At 34.6% G+C, this 10,638-nt stretch overlaps 1 protein-coding gene across 1 annotated transcript; it reads right to left on the bottom strand.

Annotated features, from left to right (window-relative positions):
* Positions 1 to 214: 214 nt before the first annotated feature.
* LOC131062864 (putative UPF0481 protein At3g02645) lies at positions 215 to 5,202 on the bottom strand. Its single transcript, XM_057996602.1, has 2 exons — positions 5,112 to 5,202; positions 215 to 867 (listed from the first exon to the last, which is right to left on the bottom strand). Exons 1-2 carry the CDS (start codon positions 5,200 to 5,202, stop codon positions 215 to 217), a joined length of 744 nt encoding a protein of 247 aa, XP_057852585.1.
* Between the last annotated feature and the right edge of the window lie 5,436 nt (positions 5,203 to 10,638).

The raw sequence follows: 10,638 nt of genomic DNA, 5'->3' as shown, positions 1-10,638 counted from the left end.
GAATTTGATCCCAGCACGCCTTAATTCAGAAGCAGAGGGGATTATAATCTCCCGTTTCGGAGGATCAGGACATAGTTGGTCAGGATCAGGCCATGGCTGGTCGGTCTCTTGATGGAGTTGAAATGGGTGTATGACATACAATATACGGATTAAATCCAAAAGATGCTTACTTTCTTGTGCCCCTGGAATTTTCTTTAGCGGGGGGTCCGTCTCATTAAAAGGGTAGAACAACCTTTCTATTTGGGCACCAGCTACCAACTCGATCGCACAGCTCTGTAAATGGGCTTGTTTTATCCTTGCCCTTTAACTCTAATATCTTGAGCAGAACACAGAGTGGAATTTGATTCTCCAGAATTAGAATGTCAGCTATCATGGGGTATGCAGTGTATTCAATAGTATTTCGATCAAAAAGACAGTGATCCGACTTTTTGTCTGTACCCAAAGTCCTAAATATTTCTAAGATATTAAAACAAACATCCAAAGTGAGCATCCAAGCAAGACGCCTGTCTTGATACTTGATGTGATATTGGTAGCATTTTCTTACCGCGGGAACTAGAGCGAGAATATGTCCTATCACTTGTTTTTCCAATTCCTCCTTAGTCATGTCAAACATTTTCCGTGTAGCATGCAATTTATGAGGAAGCATTTCAGGATGCGCAACATGATGAAGTGGGCCTAATGACACCATTTGTAGAACATAAGCGGTCTGCTTCACTTGGACAAGGAATTCGGGGACTTTATAAATCGACACCTTCTCAGATCTTCGGACGGAATTCAGATTCTGGTTGTGAAACCCATTTTCGACATTGGCAGTCCACTGGTCTTCCATGGGAGATTGGGATATAATTTGATTTTGATTTGATTTCCCTGGTTGCAAACAAATTTTCTTGCTACTTGCTTGGCAATGCAGATGACCCTTTTTAAAAGAGAAACAGATTCACATTTTGAAGGACATTCACATGCAATGTCACAGAAAAATCGTAGAAATGGAGATGAATTCACGAGGAAACCACGGTGACGAATCTTTAGTTGCTCGTACGCATATTCTCTAACTTTCTAGGTTTCTTCCTCCTTTATGAAAGATCCATGGAAATTACAGAGCATCAAGTTTGAAGCTTCTCCTTGTTTCCTAACAAGTACTTGGAAAATTCATGGATTCTGCTTGCTCCCAACAAGTACTTGGAGGATTCGTGGAAATTGCAGGGCATCAATTTGGAAGCTTCTCCTTGCTTCCCAACAAGTACTTGGAGGATTCATGGAAATTGAGGGGCATCAATTTCGAAGCTTCTCCTTGCTTCCCAAAAAGTACTCGGAGGATTCATGGAAATTGTAGGGCATCAATTTCAAAGTTTATCCCCCTCGGTGTTATGAGGTTGTGTTTTCTTTTGTGGATGATGGCTTCCCCCTTGGTGTTAGTAGTTTGCTGTTGTTTGTGAGTGGGTGTTCGATGCGCTTAATCTAAGTGTGTTTTTCTTTCGTTGTGCTTGCTTCAATGACGATTGCTGACTTCGTTTGGTGGATGCTACCCTCTAGGGTTTTGGCACTTGCCTCCTCTATTCCCTGTCTTCTTGATTGCTCTATATGTGGGATGTGCTTAAGTGCTCTTGTTCGTTGGGTGGAGAGGGACCTTTATGGTGGTTCGTTATCTCATAGAGGCTCTACTACAAACAACAGGAAAAGGTTTGTAGCTTTCTTTTGTAGGATATATATTTTTGAAAGGTTTACGGATGCCTTTCAAAATCTTTTGAGTTTTTTTTGGTCTAGTCTATTGGCTGGACATGCTATCTAGTGTTATATTGGATAGGCTAGGAGTTTTTTCCGGCACAAGGTATCTGGATAGCTCTAGTTCCTTGTAACACCATGCTTCAAGGCTGATTGTCTCAGTTGAAGATGGTCCTTCAAGTATAAGGTTGCTTGAAGTCCTTCAAAATTTGTCATTTAATGCTTGTGCCCTTGGTTACTTTGGTTCCAACTCAAGGGGCTTTTCTAAGAAGATGGTTTGGGGTGCTTTTTGAAACCTCTTAGTTTTGATTATGTAGTTTTGTTTGGGTCGGGACCCTTGGTCCACCGGTTGTTGCTTTAGTTAGAAGCCTTGCTTCAAAAAAGTTTATCCTGTGTGGCGGTTATGTAAAGGTTCAAGCCTATCCTACTTTAATCAATCTAAACATTTTTTTTATCATTATATGACAATCAAAACATATTATCCACTATATATTAAGTCTCTCAAATAAAATTCAAGAACACAATTTCGTACCAAAATTTACTAACATTTCTAAAACTAAATCCATGCATACAAATTATGAGTAGAAACATAATAAAATACAAAATAAATATTAGAATACTAGCATAATTTTTGTCACAAAGCAACCATTAGAAAATGCCTTGATATGGTTCTATGTGATGTTCTACTATAATATTAATTACAATGATATCAATTAGATCATAGTCATACTATATTATGACACCCAACTTAAATGAAACACAACATATGTTATTTTAGAACTTTGAAAGACTTATAATAACAATTATAATTTTCTTTAAGCATGAACAACAAATGAGTCATACCCAAAAATTTTGGCAGCACTATATCCATGAAAATATCATATAATTTCTACACTTTATGTTTATAACATTTGAAAATATAGTTCATAAGATTCTCATCCACAATAAGCTATCCTCATTGAGATACCTTTTCCACCATAATAGGTTTCATGCTTTGAAATCCAACCCTAATGGGAGGTCATATGGAGGAAAGCTTCAAATTCTATCAACAACAAAAGAATCTAGGTCATCTCGAGAAAAAAATGGACTACTCAGCTAAATAATTTTTCTTTAAATTCTTTTCCTTTTTTTTTCCTCTCTTAGCAATCTTTGTGATCTTACCTTTTCTTTCTTTTTGTCTTTCTTCTTTGATCTTCTATTGATAACTAGGGTATTCTTGGTAAATTATTTTTTTGTATCTCCCTTGAGAGTAAAGCAATGACTAACTCACCTTTTTTTTTTTTTTTGAGGTAGTGATCTAAGTTGTCATTCATCAAGTGATACCACAAGTCTAGAAAGAAAATAGTAGAATTTCATGCAGAGATCCTCCATTTTCATTCAAACAAGGTGCAACTAAGTCACAACAATATTTATGTGAGAGAACCACCATCATTCATTCCCAAAGCATAAACCTTCTTTCTTATAAGAAATTTTTTAAACAAGGATTCAACCAAGTGCAAGTCTATCAAGTTCTTTGAAAAATCTTGTGCTATAGCTCTTCATTTACATTCAATAAATTAAATTCCACCATGAAAAGCCTAATGAGACCCTTCTCCTTTATTGCCCAATATATCTTAGTTAACATGTGATATTTTGGTGGGTTTGGATCTTAATAAGACATCCCACATATTTCTATTTACAAACATATCCTCCATATTGAGCTTTTATAATTTAGTTATTGTTGGTGAACTTCTCCATCTATATCCTTGGTGGGTATGTCATTTTTATAGAAGAAGATCTCCTACACAACCTCCCACTCAAACCAAGATTGAAGAAACAAATTATTCTTGACACCTAGGATTTGAGGTGATTACTGGATTTGATACTAAATAAAGAAAGAAAATGTGTAGAATACACTTCCTACACTAATCTATAAGAAGAAGCATCTAGAAAAATTAAATTGATCATATAGCTACAAAGAAATAAACATGCAAATAATATACCCTAACATGATGGTTTAATTGGCAAAAACTCTTCTAGGATAAAAATCTCACATTCCAAGATAACTCAATCCATTATTCAATAATCAAATAGCTCTGACCTAGGAAGAAGCTTAGAAAGTTGGATTATAGAGAAAAACTTTGACAAGATGCCATTAATTCCATGAATCTTCCCAGGTACTTAACTATCATAAGTAAGGAGAAGCTTGAAAATTTTGATGTTAGAGAAAACATGTATGAAGATGCCAAGCAATTTCAATCAATCTTTCTAAGCAGTTGATTGTTGTGAATATGACTAAGAAGATGTCTTGCAATTTCCATGAATCTTTCTAAGTACCCGACTGTCATTAAGTAGGGAGAAGCTTAAAAAGTTTAATGGTAGAAAAAAATAGAAAATGACGCCTTACAATGTTTGATGGTAGAAACAATGTGTAAAAAAATGCCTTACAATATCCATGAATCTATCTTTTTAAGTCTTTGAGTGTCATCAAATGAAAATAAATTTGATGATAGAAAAGAAAAAGATGTAAGAAAATGCCCTACTATTTCTACAAATCTTTCCAAATACTTGAATGCCATAAATTAGGGAGAAACTTAAAAAAATTGAAGACAAAAAAAGGAAAAACATGCTTTACAATGATGGTAATTAAAATATATAATCAAATGGGGGAAACGCCTTGATAGAACAAAAAGAAGAAGAAGAAAGAAGAAGAAGAAGAATAAAAAAATACCCTACAATTTAAAAAAAATCTTCTCCGACTGCCGTGAAGTAAGGAAAAGCTTACAAGCTTTGATAGTAAAGAAAATGTTTGAGAAGATGCCCTACAATTTCCACAAATCTTCCCAAATACTTGACCGTTGTGAAGTAGGGAGAAGCTTTGAAAACACCACCAGCATACGACCATAAGATGTGATGGACAGTGGGGTAGACTCCGACAAATCTATGCAGTGAAAGCAGAAGCTTATTATTTTGCCTAGGAATATTCCTTGCAATTTCTACAAATCTCCCAAGTGGGTGTCAGAAAGCGCTATAATACTTTAGAGGTGAGCATTTGAAAATTTTAAATGCCTTTTGAAAAACATCAAGACCACATAACAACTCCCATATATGTACGAGAACGTAATAATTCCTCATGGTGGTTTCCTTGTGAATTCGTTTCCATTTCTACGATTTTTCCGAGACATTCACTTTCAAAATTTGAATCTTTTTCTCTTTAAAAAAGGGTCATCTGCCTAGCAAGAAGCAAGAGAATTTGTTTGCAACCAGGGACATTAAATCAAAATCCAATTATATCCCAATCTCTCATGGCAGATCGGTGGATTATCAATGTTAGAAATGGGTTTGGGAACCACAATCTGGATTCCTTCCGGAGATCCAAGAAGGTGTCGATTTACAAAGTCCCCGAATACCTTGTTCAGCAGAATCAGAGCGCTTATTTTCCTCAAATGGTACGATTACGTCCACTTCATCACGATTCCGCGCTTTCTGGAATGTATACATTCCGCACGGACAATGTTTGTAAGTATAAAGAGTTTTATGATAATGCTCACAATATGATTGAGGAAATTTTTTATTGGTAGGTAATCATTCTAGCCTCTATATTAATGAGATGAGCCTACAATGTTTTTAGTATTTTTATGTTGATTTTTTAATTATAATGGTGGAGAGGTCTAAATTGAGATCTTTGTGTTCTTTGTTGAAATTTATTTAGTTTAGATTTGACAAATTCTAAATATAGTTCAGTTTTCATGTGTTTTATTAGGCATTATTGATTGATGAGAATCATGAAATGAACTCTATTGGAATATGCAATACTAATCTAGGAAATTAGAGATTTGCTATAGTACAGGTTTGTTAAATTCTAAACTTAGTTGAGAATCTATGTTCTTTATTAAGCATTATTGATTGATTGACGGGAATCTTGATAACGAACTCTATTGGGATATGTAATACTAATCTAGAAATTAACATCTATGAGTTGTGCCTTTGTTATGGAATGGGTATTGGAAAATAATAATTTATTACACTTTTTTGGCCTTAATCTCTTTTGTGGTTTTATTCTACAATATTTATGTTTTACTTCCATGAGGTAATTCACCAAAGTAGTTATGAAATCCTAAGTATATAAATACATGTTTATGTTCTTGAAGAGATTAATATTAGGAGAACTACATGTGACTTCACCTTTGTTGGAAGTGGGAATGTGGGTAGTCCTTGGGAAATAGATGCCCCTAGACTCAAGTCAAATGAGAGATGTAGTTCTAAGGTTTACAGTTATTCATAAATGATCATCACCCACTCATAGGCATGCTTCAACTTGAGACTACAATTTTCATTAGATGGTTGTGAACTCACCTTTTCGAATTAATATATCGTCACTCTATATATTGGATTCAATAGAAGGTAATCTATCTCCATCAAACTTACCTTCTCTAAGATTTGTGAAGTTTAGTTTTCTAAAATATACCTCAATCTCAGATTAATTTTTATAGTGATTATCATCATGGTCTATAATTCATGTGATTGCATTAGAATGCGTATAGACTTGTCCAAACTGAAATATTTAGAGGATCTTGTGCTAAAGCCATGACTTTGTGCTTTAGCTCAATTATAAGTTTACGAAGGAATAAGTTACCATCAAGACACTAATGAGGTATATTCTTCCAAGGAACAAGGACACAATAAAATGGGTTATGGTATAGGTATGAATAATTGAAGGAAATTTGCCATATTTTCATCTAGTAATGATGTTACTATGGCACAAACTACTCTTATTCGTTATGAAGGATCTACTTGCTTCAAATATTGTCTAAATCTAAGTTGATTTAGGATAAAGTTCAAATGATGCCTTTACCAAATTTGGATATTTAAGAGTAAGTATTACCACATATCTATAATGACATTTATACCATATTATTATATTCATGAAAATTTAAAATGATTTTAATATCTATATGTTCATTGGCAAATTATGTGCTAAAAGTGAACTTCTAGATAATTGCTTGGGCTTGTTTGCTTCTAGTGAATTTCTTATTGTTCAGATCCTTCTACCTAAGTCAGTGGCTTGTTCCATCCACTGTATAGTGTTTCTTTTTATATTATCAATACTTTACTAGATAGACTCTAATTTAGTTATAATTTGATAAAAAAAAATCTCATTTAATTTTTTATTCTATTATTTTCTTTGTTTCTTTTTTAAATCTTTATTTCTCTATTTTAGCCTCATCAGCTCTTAATAGCCATGATCAATACATTTCCTTTTATATTGTCTAAGCTACTTTAAATATTCTATCATTATTGTTGGTGTAAATTATGCCTCATAATTACACTTTACTTAAGTTGACTTACGGTAATGCATTTCATAGTAGTCTAGATATGAGACACTTAGGGTTCAAGTGTGCACATAGGGATGTTGTATGCAAGAGAATTTCCACCTTTTGTGGTCTTATCTTGTTGTTACATTCCACCTTCGATGGGTGATCCACCTCTTGTATAATATTTTATTATTTCTCCTACCTACTCTCACCTACCCTTGTTTCTCATTGGGCCACATGTCATAAATAATATTTGCAGCTTGATTATGATATAGTTTATTCTATCAAATATTTTGTCTCTCTTTTGTGTTATTCATTGTGCTCTAGATCTTGACTATTTTAAACAAATTCTTACATGGTATTAGTGTCATTGGGGATTCATTGAGTAGTCTTTGTTGAGAGATCGTGGTGGATTTTTTTTGGATCTGAAGAGATACATATTTTGGGAGAATCTTATAGCAATTTCAAGCTCACCATTGAGTCTGGGAGGCTGTTTCCATGAAAATTAAGTATAAATTTGCCTATATTTAGTGAAAGTGCATTTTTGGGGCTTTGGAGATTTGTTTTACCTAATTTGGGTAGTATGATATGGATTTTGGATAAAACAATTTCTGCAAAAAAAATATTTTTCATATTTTTTTGTATTTCAAAGTTTTTTCATTTTTTTTAAAGGCATTGTAAAAGTTTTTTATATAAAAAAATTAAAAATTTGTACTTTTTGTGGGTCCCCTCCCTATGTCGCATCCTTCATTTTTTTGCAGGCTCTTATTGTATGTTTTCCTAGTGCCACCATACCATGATTGCCTCCCGCCTTGGCTCCGTTGTTCTCTTTGTCTGCGTCGCTTCTATAGGATTAGCCACAAGGAAACTTTTTTGTTTGGCCTCGCAAGTGCCATGTGATACCTCCTGTATGATCCATGTGGACACCAAAACAGTGCCACCTTAGTGCTTGAAGATGCCCCATCAGCATCGCCACTCACAATGACTGCGCCATGTGGCACGCATCAATGACCCCTCATTCCTCCATTAGCACCAGTCTCTGCTCTCTGCCATGCCACATGACAGAAACTAATTTGTTCCAACTTGCACACATTAGTAGTAGACTTAGCTACCATGTGGCAAATTTTGGTATGGCCATCCTGAACCTGCCACATAAATCAACTTTGGTCAATGCATACATTAGTTAAAATATGTTTGCGCCTCACCTAATGCATAACTCATTACAATGCTTCATTACATGGGTGATGTGTGTCAGTATTTAAAGAGTATAACAATGCCCACACAACAAATATGCTATATAAATTTTTTTGCACCCCCCTCATAGTTGATAGTTTTAATTTTGGAGTTGATTTTCAAATGTCCATATCTTGGTCATACAAGATCCTTTTTTGATGCATTTATTTTATTTGGGGTAGAATTTCGTGCTCTTCATTGTGGTTCAGGTGGTTTTCCATTTTGATGCACGAATTTAAAAAAAAAATCAGATTTTCACCACTCTAGCCGAGTAATCCCCATTTCTGCAACTTCGAAGGCTTTGTTCAGGCTCATACAACCTCCATTTCAGGTGCTATTTTTTTTAAAGTACATAATTTTTTTTCTACTTTCACGTGACACCATCAAATTTTCACCATTTTGAGTAAAACTTGTACTTTCAGTATTTGGTCATTTTTGACCTATTTGGTACTTGTAATTAGCTTGGATCTCATTCTAGATCTCTTGCCATATTTTTTTGAGTCTTGTATATCCTATTTGAGGATGTTTCATTTTGAAATCAAAATTTCACTTTTCCCTTGTTTGCAAGTGGCCCATTGTACATGCACTAAGTATAAAGTGCCAAACAATCATTGTTTTCTTGTAGGGGGGGGGAGGGGGAGTTCTTTGATTGAATGAATTTGAGGGGGTGTCTGGTGTGATTTTGCCTCTCTTTTCTTAGTGCTCTTTCATTTTGTTGTTATGGGTTCTCCTAAATTTCCACTTTTAACTCCACATAACTATCTTTCATGGAAAATTGATATATGGAGTAAGCTAATGGAATAACTATTAACTCACTATATTGATAGAACTATAATTGTACCAGCTAATCCTAAAGCTGATCCTAATTCTCAAATGGAGTGGCTCACTAAAAATGTTATGGCAATAGGATCATTGAGGAAGTATATATCAAAGGATCTCATCTTTCACATTGACAAGTGTAAAATAGTTAAGGATGCATGGGATGTCTTGGGAAAATTATATGGTCAAATTGATGAGATTAGAGGCTATCAAATTGATAATTATCTCACCATGTTGGATCCCAAGAACTTTGGTACAATCCAAGATTATGTCCCCAAGGCAAATGAGCTATGAGCACAACTTAATGATTGTGGCATTGATAAGAAGGATTTACAGCTGGTCTACAACCTACTGGGAAAGCTTCCATCAGAATATGCAACATTTATTTCTAGCTTCCAAACCCATCGCTTGATAGTGGGTAGTTATTTCACTATACCTACATTTGATGCAATCACATAAATGTTGATGTTAGAGCAATGTAAGTTGATGAGCATGGAGATTCTCAAGTCTAAAAAGTCTATAACTTTGGTGGCTAATCAAGAGAGTAAAGGAAATGATTCCAATAAGAAGCAGAAACAGTTCAATCCTAAGACACAACAAGATAGAGAATAATCTTCCTCTCCACAACACAAGGTTTCTACATCCTCACCTAAGGGAAAATCATATGAGGAGAGGCTTTTTATACATATATAGATAGAAAAGTGGTCATGATGAGGATCATTGTCACACTAAGAAGATTAATGAGCTGACCTACATCCTCAAGAAGAACAAAATTAAATTACCATCTTCTTACAAGAAGAAAGATTCAATTCCTTCCCCTTCCTCACACTTTTGGGATAGGTAAAGGACAAGCTCTTTGTTCTACTACAAGTCGTGATTCAAGGAGATGGCTTCTAGATTTAGGAGCTTCTCATCATATGGAATCTTTGCAGTCTACGTTCTTTTCATTTGACCCTTGCAACATGCCACCTATTTTTGATGGGCAATCATACATATATGCATTTGATTGGGAAAGGATTTATTGGTATTGGGGATAATTCCTTCAATGATGTGTTGTGTGTACCCCACTTAACAAACAATCTTCTTCCCATCTATAAAATCACTCATGGGGCAATAAGGAAGACTTTGGAGTTCACACCTAATTTAGTTATCATTAGAGACTTGGAGACTAGAGATATTATTTCTATAGGCGTGGTAGATCATGAATTTCGGTTGTATTCCTCTGTAGATTTGGTTCCAATTGATGAGGTTAATTCTTCATAAATGTTTATCACACTTCTTGTGTTGATTCAGATATCAAGGAGAGCTTTAGTTACTTGAAGTTGGGTGTTCTCACATGTGACCTTGTTCTTGAGCCTTGCATTTCATCTCCTCCTATTGATATCACATCTACTATTTCACTTGATGATACATATGTTACTACAATTTTGGTTTCTTGTGATACAATACAATAGGATATTCCTTTTCTTCTAGATAGAGTTCCTTGCAATGACTATTTGATATACATTTCAGGTTTGTTTGTGGAGTCCTACATTTCTAATTTGGGAGACATCTTTGATTATATTCATGT

Source organism: Cryptomeria japonica, chromosome 9 (genome assembly GCF_030272615.1).
Source record: "Cryptomeria japonica chromosome 9, Sugi_1.0, whole genome shotgun sequence".
Classification (NCBI taxonomy): Eukaryota; Viridiplantae; Streptophyta; class Pinopsida; order Cupressales; family Cupressaceae; genus Cryptomeria; species Cryptomeria japonica.
This window is presented reverse-complemented; position numbering and strand designations above follow the sequence as displayed.